Here is a 21,261-nt window from a genome sequence, read left to right on the forward strand (position 1 = left end):
GAGGACTGCGCCGTCCTCAACAGCGCGCGTCTGGCGTTATTCTTCCGCACGCCGCGCACCGGAGCATTTCCGCGGCCCTCGCTGTGTGCGGGCCGTTAGGGAGCCCGGAGACGCCCGAGAGCGCGCGGGTGGGCCGAGGGCGCAGGTGGGTGCGGGCAGGTTCCCAGCAAACCCTGCACAGTGCACACAAGGGACGTGGGTGGCCTCAGATCCGGGTGTCTGGGTGAGGAGGTGAAAGCCATGTGCTGAGGAGCCTAGGGGACAACTGTAACACAAACCTGACTTTAACACAATTCACCACGTCTCTCTGGAAGTGGGGGCACAGCCCCGTAATCCAGCACTGGGGAGGCTGAGGCGGGAGGAGCACTGTGAGCTCGAGGCCAGCCTGAAGTACCCCTTGAAACCCTGTCTCAGAAAACACTGTCTGTCTGCGCACGTGCTGGGCTTGAAGCAGTGACACTCCACTAGGGAGGAGCTCCTGCAATATGCGGTTCCACTAAAGGACCAGGGCTCCCCGGAAACCATTACGCCGGCCTGGGGCAGAAGAATTTCGCAGACCAATCGGGCGAGGAGTGCGGGACCAGTTTGAGAAGGCTGCGCTTGGGTCTGTTTCAGCGTTTGAAAGCAGGGCTGTAACACATGCAGACACGTGGGACACAAACCTCCACGTGCGCTTTCACAGTTGCACTTAGAGATGGCCAGAGGGTCGCCTCAATCCCACTAAATAAAGGGAAGGAATCAAGTGTCCGTCCTGCCGTTTCTACCCCAGGAGGGTGGTTACAAACGAAGTCATAGCTACAGTATATCCAGGGGGTGAAACCTCAGACCACCACCGCTCTCAGCAATGATTCTCAGTGGCTGCTAGCAATACCGAGAAATGTTCACAGCGAAATTTACAGTAGATGAATTGACTGGTGAGATTTGAACTCTCTATTTAAGGTGTTTTTATTGCTTTTTGTTTTTTGGGGGGTCTTTTTGAGACAAGGTTTCACTGTGTAGTTCAGGTTGGCCTTGAACTCACTTTGTAGCTCAGGCTGACCTAAAACTTGCAGTGATCCTCCTGCTTCAGCCTCCAGAGTGGCCCTAATTGGCTTTAACACCACTAAACTCCGACAGACATTTGTGTTTCCTGTACAGAAACAAAGGAAAGTTCACAGAACCACCTCTAAATATTACCCCCCAACCCCACCCCCGACACAGAGTCTCACTCTGCAGTCAGGCTGGCCTGGATCTCTATGTATCAGTAGCTTGGGCTGATCTTAAACTCATGACCCTCCCGCCTCAGCCTCCTGAGAGCTAGAATTACAGACGTTTTATATCATGGCTGGCTTATAAAATATTCTTAAAAACAAATCTAACTCTATAAAACTTCTGGGTTTTATGGTTAAGTACAATTGCTATGGTTAGTACAGTTTGTTCCCTACAAAAGTCCTGTTGAAGTTTAATCCCCATGGTGAGGTGTTAGGAATGTGGGACATGGGGGATGTGGATCAATGCTACAGCATTTACCTAGTGTGCACAAGGCCCTGGGTTCACCCCCACACACACACACACACACGTGGAAGCCCGCTCTGCGCATGCGGGTATGGAGGGGGTCGGAATCAGACAAGCCATCAGGGCAGAGCTCTGAGAGATGGAACCCGGTGGTTTATGGGAAGGGTGAGCAGAGGCCACGTGACCCCGGCCATGCTGGTTCTCTGCCTTCCCTTGCGCCAGCCCCGGCCTGGCCCCCGATCTTGCCCTCCCACGTGGGCGCCACCATGATGCCACACCAGGCGGCCTCTGCCGAGCGCGTGCCGCGCCCTTTGGGCTGAAAGCCGCCCACACTGCGCCGAGCGGCCTCTCGCTTTGCAAGCCAGCGGGCCGCGAGCGGTAGGCGAGCAGCGCTGGGAGCCAGGAGCCGCAGAAGAAGGCTGCGAGGGTGTGACCCACGTCCGGAAGGGGAGACCCAACAGGACAGGTGACCGCCTTGCCGTCTGTCACAGCCGACACCCGCGGGGTCTCACTGAGATCGGGGCTCGAACAAACCAAGGGGCACTTGGGAGGCCCCGTGGAAATGTGGGTGCCCCGGTAGCTCTCACACTCACAGGGTTACACGCTAAAGCACGGGCCGCGAAATGACGCATCCGGGGTTTGCTCCCAGACGCTCTCGGAAGAGGAGAGAGGAATGGGGAGACAGGAGGAGCGACCCCAAAAGAGCGGCAGACTGTGGAGAGTTGGCGGGTGGGGCTTCTCACTCTAGTTTGTATCATGCCACTGTAGTGAATTTTTGAGAATTTCCATAATAGAACTTTCGAAGGTTTCAGCTGGACGTGACAGCACATGCCTGTAATCCCATCACGCGGGAGGCTGAGGCAGGAGGACGGCTGTGAGTTCGAGGCCAACCTGGGCTACATAGTAAGACCCTGTCTTGAAGAAAAAAGTTTCTTGAATTATTTACTGATGCAGCAGGGTCTGCACCTTACTCTTAAGCACAGACTGTCTCTAAAGTGGAAGTAAACCCATCTCTCATAACAGTTTTCCGAAACCACGCTGTTGAGCCCAAGTCTGCTAGGGCAAGAGGCTGCGGCCGGGATGCTGGGGGTTAACTTCCCGGCCCCGACAGCCCAGGGCCCGCAGCTGCCAGCAATTAGGCCCGCAGGCAGTCCCCTTAGGAAACTCCTGCTGCCTGATTAGGACTAATTGCTAGCCCTGTCTCGGTCAGATCGAAGGAAATGGAAATCCATTAGGGAGCGGCTGGCCGGTGCGGCCTCCTGGTGGTGGCTGCACCCAGGAGATAGCAGGGGGCCCCTCGACACACCCAGCCGGCAGGGTTGCAGACCGGCGCTGGGAAAGCTCGCAGGGTCTCCTCCTGACCCTCAGAGACAGGGTGCTTTCCGGCTTTGTGGTTCATGACGCTCCTACCCCAAATGCCACCGGGACAGCCGCTTCGCAGAGCGGGTGTCTCACAGGTGTGTGTGAGGTGCGGGATTAGTGCCCGCGCCTGGGAGGCGGGGACGCCTCGCCCTGGGGCTGGGCGCAGCTGTGCGATGGCGCTCACCTGGCGCGAGGCAGGCCTGGGGCTGGGTCCCAGCGCTGCGCCAACCAGCGAGGAGCCACAGCTGAGCCTCCGAGTGGGAGCGGCCATTCTGGAGACCCCTGGCTGCTGCTGAGAGCACCTGAGGTCCTTGTCAGCTAGAAATGCGTCCCGGAGCCGGAGCCCAGAGCGGAGCGCAGTTTCCACAGGAAGTGCTTCCCGCCCCACCTACAGGCCGTTCCGAGGAGAGGCGGGTGAGGCCCGGGCCTTGCTCGCAGAGTCCTCCAGGTGCCACAGCTCAAAGCACAGGCAGGTGTACAGTGAAACTTGCCACTAACCCTTGCAACCACTCCCGCCAGCTTTTCTCAGTTGAATTGTTTGTCAAATCATCCCCCAACACACACAGTTAATTGGGTGTTATCATGAAATCGGGTCACATTACTTGAGAAGATGCATCCTTGTACTTACTTGAGGTATGTTTCACATGCAGGGCGTGAGTCATATAAAGAGTTCTTTAGCAGGCGTAAGGAACAAACACATCTTGTATAAGTTAGATAGAAAGCCTGCATTCAGGGCTGGGGATTTAGCTCAGCGGCAAAAGAGCCTGCCTGGCAAGCGCAAGGTCGTGAGTTCGGTTCCTGGTACCGGAGAAAAACCAAAAAAAAAAAAAAAAAAAAAAAGATATGTTCTTTCCGAAAGCCTGCATTCAGTTCAGCTTCCCAGCTACTCAGGAGGCTGAGGCAGGAGGACTGTGAGTCTGAGGTCAGCGTGGTGGGCACTTAGGAAGACCTTGTCTCCAAAGCAATAGGAAAGAAAAAGAGGGCTGGGAATGTAGATCAGTAGTAGAACAGCCCTGGGTTCAATCCCAGACACACACACACACACACACACTGAATCCAAACTATGAATTTATTTTTTTAATTTTTATTTTTTTGGTCTTTTGAGACAGGGCTTCACTGCAGTTTAGGCTGGCCCTGAACTAAGTGTAGGATTACGGGCGTGGGCCACCATGCCTGGCCTGAAAATGTTTCTTCAGAAATAACAATTCTGTTTTAGGATTTATGAAAACTAGGCTAGAGGAGAACCACACTATTATTTTAAACTTTGCCCAAAGAGAAATTCTTGGCCCTCTGGCATTAAAAGTACAACACCTCTAACAGGTATTAAAGTAAAACTATTACAGAGTAAAGACGTGCTGATGCTGTGCTCTTAACTGGTCACTGGCCTCAAACAGAATCTCAGTGGCTCTGCCAGCACTTAGGCGTCCGCCTTTGGCTTAAAACTAGGCTCACTCCTTAGATGCGATCTGTTATTCAGCCAAGTCTGCCCTCACCAACTCCCTGAAGCTGCTGCGTGTGTATGGAGGTAATCGTTAAACTCATTTCTGTTGAGAAGTTCTCACCCATGTTTTCCCAGACCAGTACTGTGCATAGACTTCTGACGATTTCCAGGGTCTGTTACGAAAACTACAGAGCAATCCTGAAACTGCTGGAGAGCTTTCTCTGAAGACACGCGCCACAGAAGTGAACAAAAGTCCTGCAGTTATGTACCTGTCTGTCTTCAAGGCTGCTGGACGCGAAACCACTTCTTGTCTGGAGGATGGCTTGGCGGGGGACATCCTGACATTCCTCCACGGGGCTGGACTGGATGGAGGCCGGACTGGATGGAGGCCAGGGAGGAGGCTGGAAGGGACGGACAGATTTCAGTGACTGAGTTTGGGAACCCGGCAAGAGAACAGGCTTGTCAGTGACTTGCGAACTTGCTTTCTTCCAGGTACTTTCCTGTTTTCATACAGTAGCCCTGTGATAAAATAAAGGAGCCTGGTTCTACAAACTGCAAAGGAAGATAGATTTTATTATTCTGTTCTCAAATCTCACGCTTCGTCTTGGACCCAGAGGAAGACATGCAAGAAGCAAGGTCCATCATGGATAGGCACGATTCCCTGTGATGATGTGACTATCATGGACGTCTGAAATGTACCGATAAAAGATCTCAGCAGGCCAGGCGTGGTGGTTACACCTGTAATCCCAGCACTCGGGAGGCTGAGGCAGGAGGATCATTGCAAGTTCAAGACGAGCCTTGGCTACAAAATGAGCTCAAGGCCAACATGAACTGCATAGGGAGACCCCGTCTCAAAAAGAAAAAAAAAAAAAAAAATCAGCAAAAAAAAGGAAGAAATAAACACCCAGATCCTCAGATGTTTTGCGCCTAAAGGCTCCCGTTCTCTTTCTCTGTGGCTTTAGAAGAAGTGACTGAATCTCGCTCTGGCAGTGTGGGGTAGGGAAGGTGGGGACTGGAGGAGTGTTAGGGTTGATACACTGTGTCAATCTGAGGAGCCCAGAAGCTTAACTAAGTAGCCCAGCGCTTCTACATCCCAGGGTGAAAAGGAGGGCCCTTAGCTCTAGGATGCTGCTCACTGTGTCAACTGAGAAGTTTGGGCTAATAAGTGACTCAGCAGGGAGCCAGGGTCCTCACTCTGTACTCATCCTGAGAGGTGCAAGAGACGGCAGGAGGTGGTGTGTGCTACCTACACCCTCCCTGGGGGCACAGGAGAGCCTGCTTACAATGCAGGGGAGGAAAAGAGGCTTGCTGTGCCCGCTGGGGCTCTTGCTGGCTTGCTGTCTTCTGCCTCCTTGGACTGCTGCCCCTGTGCCCTGCCACCCTGCCTTGGGGCCAGATGGTTATGGACTGAAACCTCCACAAACTGGGTGTCGGGTGTTTTGTCCCAGCAAGGAGAGAAAAGTAACTAAGACAAGGAGCCCAAGATCTTTTCCAAAGCCATGGTTTTGTTTCACAGTGAGTGGATTCTAGATCTTGATACTGTCCACCTATGTGTGCCGTGAAACAGAACAAGAGGCTCAAGGGTTACTGGAGATCAAGGATTAAGAGAAAGGCTCTCAGGGGGCAAAGTGGAGCAGTGGGGAGTGCAGAGGGGACGACTTTTCGGAGGAGCAACTTCAAGACTGCAAGTCTGGCTGGGCGTGGCAGCACATGCGTGTAATCCCTGCACTGGGGAGGCTGAGGCAGGAGGATCGCCACAAGCTCGAGGCCAGCCTGGGCTACATAGTGAGTTCAAGGCCAGTCTGAACTGTATAGAGAGACCCTGCTCAAAACAAAACAAAACAAGACTGCAAGTCAGAAATCCTCACAAAGTTTCCACATCTGAACACCAGGTAACATGGTTACCTCTGTTTGTTTAAACATTCTCATGTGAAATGTTTATACTTGTAACAGCTTTCTAGAGGCAGGATATACCCAATTAAAATATATAATTTAGGGAGTGAATGTGTTCACGGCTGTGCAACCAGCACTGCCACTGACTACACTTTCGTCACCCGGAAAAGCAAACACTTCCCATTTCCCCCAAGTGCTGGCCCTAGTCAGTCCCCCCTCCTCCACCTTTTGGTTTCCTGAGACAGGGTCTCACTATGTAGCCCAGGCTGGCCTTGACCTGACAGCGATCCTCCTGCCTCACCTCCCGAGTGCTGGGATGACAGGCGTGCGCCACCACGCCCGGCACATTTTGGGGCTAATTTGAACCAAAGCCAAATGGATTTTTCTCAGGTCTATTTAGTTGGTACATGGTCCTTCACTGGTGACTTTTCATGTATCTTTAACAAGAACTCGTAAGTAGCATTGATTAGGTCCCAAGAGAAGAGGGACCAGTGGTAACTCAGGTGGGCGCCCCCGGAGGGATCTGTCAGCTTCCAGTCCCCTTCCAGCCACACTGCTTGGAAACCTTGGAGAAAGATAGAAACTCCCTAAAAGTGCTCTATCACCAAGATTCATCCCCAGCCCTTGCCACTGGGTTTTGAAGGGGCAGAGGCAGGGTTTCATTTTGGCAGTGGTGTGTTCTGGCACGCTGGCACAGCGGCAGGATCATCGCTGGCCGGGCCACAGCACAGTGGGACCTGAGGCCGTTTCCATGGGGCCCCCAGCTCCCCCAGGAGCTCCCCTGACGGAAGGCCACGCCCCACTCCCAGTGGTTCATTTTTGTCCTAAATAAAAACAAAAGAAGGATCACAGTGCCAACCACTTAGCTTTTGAGGCCCAGGAGACAAAAATGAAACTTACACCTACGCCAGCACTTCCTTCATTTAACTGAAGGCTCCTTAGTGGCACTTGATGTCTTTTTGTTTCTCTTTGCTGTCCGACATTTAAGACATTGTCTGAAATTTGTATTTGGAGCTGGACTTCTCAAGGGCATCAAGGTGGTCTTCCATTCCTACGTTTTTGTAGTATGACTGGGAGTTCTTTTGCAAGTGAGAACCAGCAGAGGATGCTCTGGTTATTGTCCTTCAAGGATTCCAGTTGTGTACATGGATAAAATCGTATTGTAGGGCTGGGTGAGGGCACACACCAGTGATCCCAGCCAGCACTTGGGAGGCTGAGGCAGGACGATTGTCATGAGTTCTAGGCCAGCCTGAACTACATAGCGAGACCATTTCACCCCCCCAAAAAATCCGTACTGTGGGATAAAATTGTGCCTCGTTTCTATCACACTGCTAACTACCACCGTGGCTCAGAAGCAAGCCCTTGCTGTAACAGCGTGAAAGGTCGAGTGCTTGTTGGTTCCAACAATCTCAAATGCGGTGAATTTGTGTCTGCAGTTGCTAATTTTTTTGTTCTGGTTTTGTTTGTTTGTTTTGTTTTTTGTTTGCTGATACAAGTTCTCATTACCTAGTTCAGCTGTCCTTGAACTCACTGTGTAGCACAGGCTGGCCTCACAGCGATCCTCCTGCCTCGGCCTCCCAAGTGCTAGGGTTACAGGCATGCACTACCATACCCAGCTTGTAGTTTCCAATATTTTACTTCCTAATCTTGTGGGTTTTTTCCCATCACCAATACCCTATGATCGGGGCTGGGGATTTAGCTCAGCGGCACAGTGCCTGCCCAGCAAGCACAAGGTCGTGAGTTTGATTCTCGGTACCGGAAAAAAAAAAAAAACCCAAAAACCTTATGATCACACCAAGCATGGTGGCGCATAGCTGTAATCCTAGCACTTTGAAAACTGAGGCAGGAGGATCACTCCTAGTTCAAAGCCAGCTTGGGATACGTGGTGAGTTCACGGCCAGACCGAACTGCATACTGAGACCCCGTACACACGCGCGTGCGCACACGCACCCACCCAAGTATCTTACGACCGGAAAAGGGAAACAGTCCTATTCTGCGCTGGTAAAACGGCAGGAACAGCTGCTGGCAGGGAGAAGGCACGATGGCCCTCCAGGATAGAACACGAGGCAGCGAAAGTTAAGGAGTTTCAGGGACGGGCCAGATTCTAGGGCAGCCCTGGGAGGCTGAGAACCCCACTTCCTCGGTGCGGTGAGTCTCCAAATGTGATGAACCCCACTTCCTCGGAGCGGTAAGTCTCCAAATGTAATGAAGCCCGCACCCCTGGAACCGTTAGAAATGCAGGTCTCAGGCTCTGCCCGGCCGACCTAGGCAGAGCCCGCACGCTAACAAGCTCCCTGGGGGCGCGCACTGCTAGCTGGGGAGGTGCTTGCGACACACAGGGGTGTGTCCTCCTGCACCAACCGCTGGCCTTCTTCAGGACTCTCACTGCGGAGACGCCCGACCCCGCGTGCGCTCGGTCTCGGGAGGCCTTGGAACAGGTTCACGACTGCACCGGGGAAATGGTCCCTGTGTGAGCTCACAGCGGACCCCCAAACCTCCGCCAGGAATCTGTAACGGACTCCTCCGAGCAGGGTTCCAAGACGGGCTCTCTATGTTTTGTTTTTTTTGTTTGTTTCTTTTTCTGGTACCAGGAATCGAACTCACGACCTTGCGCTTGCCAGGCAGGTGCTGTGCCGCTGAGCTAAATCCCCAGCCCCTGACGTGCTCCCTATGTATGGGGCCGTACACGTTGTTTACAAACCTCCGTTCCTGTGAGTGGGTGACAGGCTGTCCCTGACCGAGGAGATAACCCACACGGTCACCCTTACACTTTAAGTCTCTAATAGACCTTGGCAGACGTCACCACGGCTGGCTGCCATGAGAAATAAGTGCTGCTTTGACAGACCTCTCCCTCAACAGGAGGAGGAGGCCCGTCCACAGATCAGAGTTCTTCCTCCCCTCCACGGACTGTTCTTCACAGACGGTGCACGCCTGAACGCTGCAGAACAGCGCCAGGGCTCTGCTGAATACATGCAGCTGCACTGTTAGGCGCAGTATTGTTCAAGGAGAGTAACGGGTGTGGGGGGGGCCACCCTTCCCACAGGAGTGCACTGCATTGTTTGCCAATGAGTGTGAGCATCGGAGGAAAGAAGTCCAACTGTGGTTCCTTTCGTACCAGCACTGGCCCAGAGCAACCGCTCTCTTCTGAGCCGACAGGAGCCCTTGGCCGGCTGGGACAGGTAGAAATTAGAGCACAGATCGGATGGAAAACAGAGACGCACACGAACATATTAGTCAAAACAGTTTATAGAGCCAGGTGTGGTGGCGCACGCCTGTAATCCCAGCACTCGGGAGGCTGAGGCAGGAGGATCACTGTGAGTTCAAGGCCAGCTGGGGCTATATAGTGAGTTCCAGGCCAGCCTGGGCTACATAGCAAGACCCTGTCTCAAAAAGAGAAAAGAAAAGAAAGAAAAGTTTTTCTTTTTTTTTAAATTTTTTGTCTTTTTGAGACAGGGTCTTGCTATGCAGTTCAGGCTGGGTTTGAGCTCACTTTGTAGCCCAGGCTGGTCTCGAACTCACAACGATCCTCCTGCCTCAGCCTCCCAAGTACTGGGATTACAGACGTGTGCCACCACACCTGGCCCTGAAAAGATCAAATATAAAGGTCAGATATAACGCTAGTTAATATTCTCCATGAGTATAAACCATAATTTCTGGGATTCTTTCCCATTGGGTGGAAATTATCTGAATTTCTGGTTTTTTTTGGTACTGGGAATTGAACTCACCATCTTGCACTTACCAGACAGGCACTGTGCCGCTGAGCTACATCCCCGGGTTATCTGCATTTCTAACTGGACAGAAGCCTGCAGTCTGACCTGTGGTCTCACAGCGTGGTCAAATAACCGGTATCAGACAGCCAGCGGTGCGAGCCCAGCTGGGCACCAAAAGATAACTGATATCTCTGAAGCCTGTTTCCAAGAGTCTTTGTGTTTGGAGACAGGGTTTTTGCTATGTTGCCCAGGCTGAAGTCAGACTTGCAATCCTCCTGGCTCAGCCTCAGGAGTAGCTGGGACTACAGCGTGTGCCACTACACCCAGCCACATCCAAGCTGTGGATAACTCTGTGGACAGCACACCAACTCTAAAGAACTCTGCTAGCTCAGTATGTGCTCTGTACCGTTTGAAGACATGCCGTTTACATAACGACCAGACCGAGAGAAAGAGGGCACAAAAATTACTCCAGTGGACAGTGGAGAGATCATCCGCAGGCCATCCTGAAGGATCCGGGGCCCTGAGAGCCCGCCCACATGTAAAGCCGAAGGGCTCTTCGAGCCAGCTTCAGCGTTGATTCAGCCCTCACAGCTGTACATCTGGACACAGCCACGGGGCTGCACGCCCAGGAACACAGGGTTTGCAGGTCCCCAGGGCCGTGGAGTGACACACTACGGCCTCACACACCTGCAAGGGGGCCGTGTCCTACAGCAGGGTCCTGTGGGTTATTTGTACATAAATGTTTTCAAAAATGCTAAGTTGTTTTTCAATAAACTGTGTTTTAGCTATACAAATACATAATTTAGAGATTTTTTATAAAAAAAAATCCCAGAATGTAAAAGCCTTGGTATTTAAGGAGCTAACAAACCAGCTCGTGTATTGAATATACACTAAGACCCACCATTGGGTACTGGCCTTGAACTCACTGTGTAGCCCAGGCTGACCTCAAACTTATGGTAATCCTCCTCCTCAGCCTTCTAAATGCTGGGATTTCAGGCGTGAGCCACCGTGCCTGGCATGGTTCTTGCTTTCAAAAAGCTTGATAGCAGAGGCATCTCTGAATGTAACGGGAGTCGGGCCTGGGTTAGAGGAGGCCGCCAAGAATTTAATATGCATTTCACCTGGAAATTGTCTAAAAGGAATGACTAAATAAATGAAGGGCTGCTGTAACAGATTTTCTCAAAATGATTCCAATTATGTAGAAAAATGTATACGATAGCATAAACTACATGTCAGATTGAAATAAAATGTTTAATTTTAATTTTAATTTTTTGGTCTTTTGAGACAGAGCCTCACTCGATAATTTAAACTGACTTGAGCCAGGCATGGAAGTGCACACACCTGTAATCCCAGCACTAGGAGGCTGAGGCAGGAGGATCCTTGTGAGTTCAAGGCCAGCCGGGGCTACAAAGTGAGCTCAAGGCCAGCCTGAACTGAATAGGGCAACCCTGTCTCAAAAATGACACTGAACTAGCCATGAGAATTCCAACTTGTGTTTGATCTTGCTAATAACTGAAGAATATAAAGTAAAATGGACGTTTTTCACAGCAGTGTGATAGATGTGAGAGCGTGGCAGGGACAATGGCAACCTTCCTGTAGAAATGCAGCTCTGCTGCTGAGAATTTATCTTACAAAATGTGGCAGTGCAAAGACTGTATGTGAGGGTCACCAAAACACTTTAGAATTTTCTAAAAAGATAAAGAAATGCCCAACAATTGTGGTTTGTTTCAATCATGGACCCAAGGAATGTTATGTGGCGAGAAAAATGAATATTGTAAAAACGTGTCAGTCAATATAATCCCAGCTTTGTTTATTTTTGGTGATAAATGGGGATTGAACCCAGGGCCTCTGAACTGAGAGCCATCTCCTAACTTGGCCAGGCTGGGCCCCAATTTGCAATCCTCCTGCCTCAGCCTCCCACAGTGCTAGGATTGCAGGCATGTGCTTGTTTTGCATATAAAAATGAAAAATGATCTTTGTTTTCCTGTTTTTGTTTTTTTTTTCCTGGTACCGGGCATCGAACTCACAACCTTGCGCTTGCCAGGCATGTGCTGTGCTGCTGAGCTAAATCCCCAGCCCATTTCCCTGTTTTTTAGAGTATCCGTTTAGTTCTCACCTCTCATGTTTGACACTGATTTAACTCTCAGGCAGTAAAAAGCTCCCTGAGCGTTGTTATCATCCAGAAATGCAAACTTTTTTACAGGGTGACTAATACTCCAGTAAGACAGCTGGATTTGGAACTTTGGAATGAGCCAATGAAATAATTGTTTCAAACCATTACTATGTTTAAGAAAATCTGAGCTAGGCATCATAGCGCACGCCTGTAATCCCAGCACTGGGGAGACTGACGCAGGAGGATCGCCTCAAGTTCAAGACCAGTCTGGGCTACGAAGTGTGCTCAAGGCCAGCCTGAACTGCATAGCGAGACCCTGTCTCAAAAACAAAAACTAAAATCTGAATCAAAAAATAAAGTCTGAAAGGATATATGTATTGCAATAAGGTCAATAGCATTTAAAATTGTCTTTATTCTGTACAATGTCTGCAGTAAACACATATCACTTTCAAACTGGAATCTGCAGCACACAATTACTGGATTTACGAAATGGAAACCAGTCCTCTGTGAAGCAGGACTGACAGCTCTAGGCAGTCACCGGAGGCTCGCCCACCTCATGGGCCCCGGCCCCTCCACATGCAGCAGGCGACAGGGCAGAGCTGCGCGGGGACACAGCCGGGAGAGAGGGGGGCGGGGGCGCAGTCCAGCGGTGAGCAGTCCCCTCCCTAGGAGACCCAGACCTCCACGTGGGGCCCCTTGCTCCTTCTCAGAGGACGGGAGGGTGGACCCTGGTCCCGGCCCTGGGCGCTGCCTCCACCCTCTGCAGCCCCTGCACGTCCTTGCCGTGCACCGAGCAGCTGGTGGGCAGCGGGGCCTCCTTCCAACGGGCTGACTGAGACCTTCATCTGCAGGGGCCCAGCCCTCCCCCACTTCGCCCTCTGCGGGCCACGGCCCATTTGTTTGGCTACTGGTGGGCACGGAGCAAGGAGAAAGCCTCTTTGTACACACGAGATGTAACAGTGTGGTGGTGTGTACCTGTGATCTCAGCTACTTGGGAGGCTGATACAGGAGGATCTCAAGTTTGAGCTCAGCCTGGGCAATGTTGTGACTTTTTTTGTTGTTTGTTTTTTTTCTGGTACCAGGAATCGAACTCACAACCTCGTGCTTGCCAGGCAGGCACTGTGCCACTGAGCTAAATCCCCAGCCCCCAATGTTGTGACTTAATGAAACTTTGACTCAAAGTTAAAACCTAGAAAAGGACTAGGGATAAAACTCAGAGTGAAGCCTCTGGGTTCAGTCTCCAGTTCCACAACAAAACAAAACACCAACCAAACCAAACATCCCCCAACCCTTCACCACCACCGCCACCGCCGCCACCGCCCAGCAGTTCTCCGTCTCTGACCACTTTGTCTAAGTACAATCATCAACCTTTGCTTTTTCATTAAAAATAGGTATCAGAATCTTATGATACAGCTGCGCATGGTGCACACCTGTCATCCCAGCACTTGGGAGGCTGAGGCAGGAGTGTTGCCACAAGTTCAAGGCCAGCCTGGGCTACAAGCAAGACCCTGTCTGAAAAAAAAAAAAATCCTATGATAAATAATTTTGCTAGATACATTTGTATGTATGTATGTATGTATGTATGTTAGGGTACTATCCCAGAAATTAATTATTTTACCACTTATGAGTGAAAAATTTGCAGAAGCCCAAAGGCATAGGAATATATAATTTTTCAAATCTCTTTCAGAGAGTAGAAAAGAGCCCCAGTGACCTTGATTTAATCTGTTTCGTACATAAGCACCTGAATGACTGCATACCCACAGACCCAGCTACTGCAGGGCAGCGGGAAGAACTCAACACTCCTGACGCCCAGCGGCTCCCAGGCCCCGAGTGTGCGGTCCACAGAGCTTACACATGTATTCAGGGTTTTAGTGTTCTAGTCACCAATACCTTTATGCACGAATATACTCAGAGCGGAGAATGTATACTGTTCGAGCTAGGCGTGGAGGCACATATTTGGAATCCCAGCACTCGGGAGGCTGAGGCAGGAGGACTGCTGCAAGTTCCAGGCCAGCCTGGGCTACAAAGTGAGTTGAAGGTCAGCCTGAACTGTATAATGAGACACTGTCTTAAAAATACAAAAAAGGAGAAAATACTCTATAACTTACCTCTAGCATCGGTCAAATGTTTCTGTAATGGATCTAAGTAGGTAAACCTCCATTTGATAAGAGAGCTGTTTCTTTTTTTTTTGTCTTTTTGAGACAGGGTCTTGCTATGCAGTTCTGGCTGGCCTTGAGCTCACTTTCTAGACCAGGCTGGTCTTGAACTGGCGGAGAATACAACTGTTTTCAGTAAGGTTATGTGTTATCACCCCATTTACTGGTTATCACACTAATCTGGAGTTAGCGGGAGGGAGAGGCTCAAAGGTCATCTAATGAGAGGGCACAGCGACCTGCGCCCCAGACCGTTCTCAGGACCTTCTGAGTCACATTTGAAATGGCAGAGCCACGAAGGATGTGACTACCCACAAACACGTCTCCTTCGTCTTTTAAAGGGGATCCCTTAGGAAATGTCAAAATAAATGAATGGAATCCAATAATTTACAACTCAAGTGCTGCTATTTCTATAGGATTTTGAATTAGATGTTCATTTGTTCCTTGGAAGAAAAATCACATTTTCATCTCTTATATTTTATTTATATTAGAGTGAGCACTTCAATATTAATTCAAATATCTATCCATTAAATGCAAAAATGTTAATGCAATATTAAAAATGAAATTTAAATGAAAGCAAGGGAATATCACATTAAGGTTCTCATGGCAACTTCGCACTACACTTTCCAGCTTCTGAATTGTAATGTGGTCATTTATGACGAGCTCATGTAAAACACAATTTTGCAAAAATGTAAAGGTGTACAGGTTAATGTGTGTCAATTCGAGACTTAGATGCAACATAATACACGAGGCTAAGAATACTCCAAATATTAATTTAGCATCTCTACACAAATCAGATGTGAACTTGCTGAATTCTGAATGATCTGTTGGCATCCACATGACTCACAGCACCGCTGAATTGTTACTGAAATATTAACACGGGCATGGTCACATGACTCTTACTTTCAGGAGAATTTGAAATTATAAAGTATATATTTTGCAGACCAGGTAAAAATGTAATTTCTAGTGCACATGAATTTCAAGTCCAAGAACTGAGCTCTGCAGATACAGTGCAGCCAATACACTACTTTATTATTGGCCACTTATGTTTTAAAATAGGGTCTCACCATGGAGTCCAGGCTGCCCTTAAACTTAGGGCAACCCTCCTGCCTCAGCCCCCTGAGTGCTGGGATTACAGGTGCGTACCCGGCGCCCCCCTCCCCACCCCACCCCCCGGCTTTCCTTAACTGATTTTAACTGCTTAATCTCCCAGACTAAAAGTGTCAGGGACTTTGTCAATTTCTCCTTATAGATGTCTGCACTTTTGACTTAGGCTTTTCAAAGTGATCGTAAGTGACAAATGACCCTTTTATCATCCTGTAGTCATTTTTCTGCAGTGATCGTGATCTTTACTGGACAGTGATACTACAGCCAAGTCCAAGGGCTTCCTTTTGATTTCTTTGAGGTCTTTTTCTCTCTCTTAGATTTCAACATTTCTGTATCTTTTGCTTTATATGTACTCTCTAAAAAGCACACAGAGGATTGTGTACAATCTAGTTTAATGACCCCAGGATTTTGCAGAAGTGTTCAGCCCACTTACAGTGGGCTTTACCTCTGCCACGTGACTTCGTGCTTGTGCTGTGCACCTCTTTTGTGTGCTTGTTTTCTATCTTGTCAGTTTCTGTTCCCTCAAGATATATGAGTAGCACACACAGTAAATCGTTTCTTTCAGGGGCAGCTCTTCACACTGTCACACTCACAGCTAAGGCTAGAGGCGGTCCACATCTTACTCTTCCCCAGAAAGTTTTTTACAGAGTAACTTCCCACACGCTTTAGGTCAGTGGTGGCAGACCTATGGCACGCGTGCCGCAGGCCACAGTTTGTTATCACTAGACGCTCTGAAAGGCTCGCCATCACTGCTCTGGGCTTACAGCCAGCGGGTTACCCTGAACTGTTCTGTGTACTCCTCCCATAAGGTAGGCCTCACACCATTTTATGCTGCCCACACTGCTCTGGGTTTATTCCAGCACTTTCCCCTTCCTTCACTCACCATCACTTCTGACATCTTAGACTTACTGTGTCGGTAATTTTCCTCCTTGAGGAATTACCTTTCAGAAATGTTTGAGTTTAAAAAAAAAAGGCAATTTGGGTGGTATATTTTGTTTTGTCTTCACTTCACCTTAATTCTAGCACAGCACTCTGCATTTTTTTTTTTTCTTCCATTTGGAGACAGGGTCTTACTACGCAGTTCAGGCTGGGCTTGGACTCACTTTGCAGCTCAGGCTGGCCTCAAACTTGAGGTGATCCTCCTGCCTCTGTCTCCTGAGTGCTAGGATTATAAGCATGTGGGAACGCGCCTGACAGCACTATCTTAATTTTGTACAGCATTTATTATATCAGTGTCTGAACTATTTTTCACATGTATGTTTTTTACTAGATTCTTACAATGACACTGAGAAAAATTTGCTTGTAAGAACAGCATTTTAAGGACGGGCACGGTGGCTCACCCCTGTAATCCCAGCACTCGGGAGGCTGAGGCAGGAGGATTCTTGAGTTCGAGGCCAGCCTAAGCTACAAAGTGAGCTCAAGGCCCGCCTGAACTGCATAATGAGACAGACTCAAAAAGACAAATAAAAGAAAGGCATTTTAGGTCCCCATTTTTTCTAGGTAAACAATAAACCAGGTAAGTGCTCTAACACCTGTAACCCCTCACCCCAATTCTTTTGCAGTACATGCCTGTACCTCCTGCCTGTGTAATGCACAATGTGCCATTTCTCTTCCTCTTTAAGCTCATTTTCACAAGCATTAAAATTTCTATAATGTTCACGAAGTCCCATTAGTGTAACTTTTAGTTTCAAAGAATTTATTAACCAGTATACTTAATTACTTAGCAGATCTTTTTAAGATAACGAGGTCTGACACATTAATGTACAATTGATAATACAGTTCATTATTTTTTAATCATGTTCCCAAAGAGTACAGTAGTTATAAATCTGTAATAGTCCACTAAATTAACACTTCACTTATACAGAGAAGTGGAAAATCCTGTTCTATTCCCTACAAGAGCTCCGCTAGGACTTGCGTTTCCCACACGTGTCACACGCTTCACGAGGCTGCAGGGCTTGAGGGCCGGTGCCTGCACTTCCTGTCCTTTGTGCGCTCGGAAGAGCACGCTAAAGCAGAGCAACAGACGTTACTGATCACTCTCTGGGCAGAGGAGAAAATGTGTACATTTCCCTGATTTAACCAGGATTTATAGATTATTTATGTGTAACACGTATTGCACATAAAAATAGCAAAAACTAAAATGCAGAAAGGGTGTTATAGATAAATATGTTTACAGTTGCACTGGTGTGGAAATATTATTTAGTGTGTGGGTGTGTGCAACAGTGACGGGACCCAAGGTCACTGAGCTCGGCTGCTGACTGCTGGCCCGGCAGGGAAGGGCGTCAGCTCGGCGCCACCTCCTCCAGCTCGTGTCCTCTCAGCCGGCACCCACAGCTCTTCTGGCCCAGGGCTTCTCCCCGGTGGGCCCCGCACAAGCCTGGGGATGTGAGAGGGAGAAAGGGGGGAAGACAGGCGGCTCAGGGTCACCGCTGCAGGCCGCTGGGAAGCCACCCCCAGCTGGTCTGAGAATCGCCTGTGTCTCCCTGCTGGCCTCCAGCAGACCCTCAGGAGCCTGGGGCTGGAGACCAGGTGCGCTGGGGCAGGCCCAGGGACTCGGGGACACAGCCTACATGTGACACCTGCTCTTCTGGCGCTGAAGAGCACGATCTGCAATCCTGGTTTCTTCACGGGATCTTAACACTAAAAGCACCTTTTGTTTGATAAGTGAACTTATGGGTAGGAGATCCGTGGAGGTGAACGAACCCACAGGAACACAACTATCAACCCCTACCACTCTCCCCCAGAGTAACCCGGACACATGCATGCCTGGGGACATTCTCACATACAGAATGAAGGAGGTACTGATACAATTAGCTCGTCCCTTGAATTAAAACATCTAAAGCGAGTTTCCGAAATGCTCCTCCTCTACCACAGATTACCTCCACAGCCTCGGCCTTTAACAGACCAAGCTTACTGAGCCTTCCCTAGCCGCTGTTGGAAATGGTTCGCTCCCTTTTCAGGCAGGCCTGGCTATTCCAAGTAGGTACGAAATACTGCTAACATAAGTTCTAGTATAGTTCCCACATTTCTCTATAATGAGATCAAGACTTCAAAATAAACTTCGGAGTTCCATAAATGGGCATCTTACTTCCCTAAAGCTTGAAAAATCGAACAAAACACACCTATAAGGCAACTCCATCTTGGAATTCAGGGCTGCTCTAATCAAAATGCACCAGGTGGCTGGATGTGGCTGCATACACCTATAGTCCCAGCTACACGGGAGGCTGAGGCAGGAGAATCAGCAGCTCTAAGGTTGGCCTGGACAGAGTGAGACCCGGGACAGCAAGACACCACCTCAACAACAGCTGCCCTCACATGCCAGTTCTGGACATGGAAGGCAGGTGAGCAGGCTGTGCCTGTTCTTCCTTTATAGAAAAAGCCCAGCTTTAGCGACACACTTTACAGCCACGCCCGCCTGAGCGAGCCACACGAGAGATTAGAGGCTGGGCATGGTGGGAACGCCTGTAATCCCAGCACTCGGGAGGCTGAGGGTTTGAGACCAGCCTGGGCTACATAATGAGCACAAGGCCAGCCTGCGGTACGAAGTGAGACCCTGTCTCAAAAAGGAGAGATTAGAGATGCATTGTAACTTCTCAAAAATTCCACAAGTGTGATGAAAAGCTACAAAAATCTTTTTATTTATTTACTCTGAAAAATATATTATTTATTTTAAACAAGCTCAGCACAAAGTTTAATCATTAATATTACATTGATTTTCAGTAGCCTACAAACAGGACAGTCTGAAGTTTTACTGTGCTAGTTTCAGAAATCCATTCGGGCCGGGCACAGAGGAACACCTGTAATCCCTGCACTTGGGAGGCTGAGGCAGGAACACTGAATTCAAGGTGAGCCAAGAAAAAAAGAAATCCATTCTGTATAGAAATACTGTTATGTTAATCCCCCCAGAGTTTGAAGCTTTAGCCTATAAAGAAACCTTTTTAAGACTTGCACTGTAGAGTTGAGTATGGTAGCGCACGCCTGTAATCCCAGCACCTGGGAGGCTGAGGCAGGAGGATTGTTGAGAGTTCAAGGCCAGCCTGGGCTACAAGGCCAACCTAAACCGCATGGGGAGACCTTGTCTCAACAAAAAAAAAAAAAAAAAAAAAGGCCTGCACTGTGGCTTACACAAGGCTGTTTTGTGATACATGTCAGCAAAACTCAACCCCACTTTCTCCAATAACAAACGAATGTTTCTTTGAAGTGTTACTTTTTGTATGGTGTGACACTAGTAAGAACTGTCTGCAGCTTTTCGGGTCATCTTGTTTGGAGAAAAATATCCTCTGCTTCACCACTTGCTGCCAGGCCTTGCAGAGATAGGGTCTGTAGTCCACATCCGGCTTGCGAGCATGCAGGCAGGTGGGGGAGGGCTCTGCCGGCGAGGGCCAGGCTCTCTGCATTATGCTCTGTGTGGTCACGAAGAGAACCAGGCGGTACTCCCTGGCGAGCCTCTCCAGGCGCTGAGCACACTTCTTCAGAGTGGACTCCTGGGAGGCGACACTCTCTCCTCCGTTGACGCGGTCTAGCCAGTAGAAAGCCGACAGGCTGTCCAGAATCAAGACGCAGAGAGAGGGGTGAGCGCACAGCATGGCTTCCAGCGAGTGAAGCGTGAGCAGCAGCTGGGTGCTGCTGTTGCAGTAGACTAAAAAAAATCTTCCCAGGCAGTGTTTTATTCTCTCTTCTGAGCTCTGGGACAGTCTACGCTCAAGAACTGTCACAAGCCGAAGCATGTCGAAGTGGTAATCTGTATCAATGAACAGGACTTCTAGGCCCAGTCCGCCTTCTGATTTTGGAAGTATACACCGTGCCGTTAAATGATAAAGCATTTCTGTTTTTCCTGTTCCCTCTGCACCGTGAAATTCAAGAATATCACCTGTGTAAAATTTTAAAATGTCAGTCAAAGTGCAGCAGCACAACAGCAGGCTACAAAGAACAAGTTTGCAAAAGGTTTAGAAAGACATACTGCAGCCGGGTGTGGTGGCACACACCTGTAATTACAGCACTCAGGAAGCTGAGGCAGAAGGACTGCCAGGAGTTCGAGGCCAGCGTGGGCTACACAGTGAGTCCAGGCCAGTCTGAACTACACAGTGAGACCCCGTCTCAAAAAAAAGGACATAGAGAAAGACATATACTAGCATGTAAATGAAAATCTATATCCATTTACCAAACTGGATCTGTACAAGGAGTGATCAAAATATATGGTGAATGTTTAAATTTTAAAGTGTATTACAGCCAGGCGTGGTGGTACACACTTGTAATCCCCACACTTGCAATCCCCACACTTGCGAGGCTGACGCAGGAGGATTGTTGAGTTTGAGACCAGCCTGGGCTACAAAATGAGCTGAAGGCCAGCCTGAACTGCACAGCAAGACCCTGTTTCAAAAAGACTCCCCTCAAAAAGAAGTCTATTACAGTAAAAGACACATTACTATCAATCCCTCTCAAGATACTGCCCCTCACTTCAGACACAACCGTCCCAACGTGCCTGCCGCTTTCCCAGGGAGTTCTGGAGGCCCTTTCCCGAGGGCACCTGCAAGGTGTGACCAGAACTGGTGAACGGGGCTGCCAAGTGCCGCCGATGGAAAGATGGGCTTGTGTCGCCACGGCACTGTCTTCACCCCTCCTTGCCAGATCTGACACGGGCGCTTCTGGCTCCTCCTCAGAGTCAAAATCACCATGAATGGTAAATGTTCTGAGTCAACTCAGGACATCAAGGCAGCCGCGACAGTGCAGGACACTCATGAAAGACGACCCCCAGCAGGGCTCCGGGAGAGGCAAGAAGGGTGGGACCTCCGGGCGTGGTGGCACACACCTATAATCTCTGCACTCGGGAGGCTGAGGCAGGAGGATCGCTGTGAGTTTGAGGCCAGCCTGGGCTACAAAGTGATCTCAAGGCCAGCCTGAACTGCATAGCAAGACCCTGTCTCAAAAATACAAAAACAAAACAAAACAAAACAAAAAACCACCAAAAAAACCCCTAACTAAATAAAG

General features: G+C 49.4%; 1 protein-coding gene across 5 annotated transcripts in view; it reads right to left on the bottom strand.

Moving 5' to 3' along the window:
- Window positions 1-21,261, bottom strand: part of Xrcc2 (X-ray repair complementing defective repair in Chinese hamster cells 2) — a 49,968-nt gene that overhangs the window by 4,303 nt on the left and 24,404 nt on the right. For 2 of the 5 annotated variants that reach the window (XR_001231241.1, XR_001231242.1), the window contains exon 3: window positions 3,961-4,698. Coding sequence is in view for 3 of the 5 variants with exons in the window: in XM_005404847.2 (XP_005404904.1) it covers window positions 19,422-20,143 (722 nt within the window). In the remaining 2 variants the exon portion in view is untranslated. Of the gene's footprint in view, window positions 1-3,960; window positions 4,699-19,315; window positions 20,144-21,261 lie in introns of those variants that run through there. The other 3 variants (XM_005404851.2, XM_005404847.2, XM_013504663.1) reach the window with 2 other exon arrangements.

The sequence above is a fragment of the Chinchilla lanigera genome, unplaced genomic scaffold (genome assembly GCF_000276665.1).
Source record: "Chinchilla lanigera isolate Chin_1 unplaced genomic scaffold, ChiLan1.0 scaffold00090, whole genome shotgun sequence".
In the NCBI taxonomy this organism is placed as follows: domain Eukaryota; kingdom Metazoa; phylum Chordata; class Mammalia; order Rodentia; family Chinchillidae; genus Chinchilla; species Chinchilla lanigera.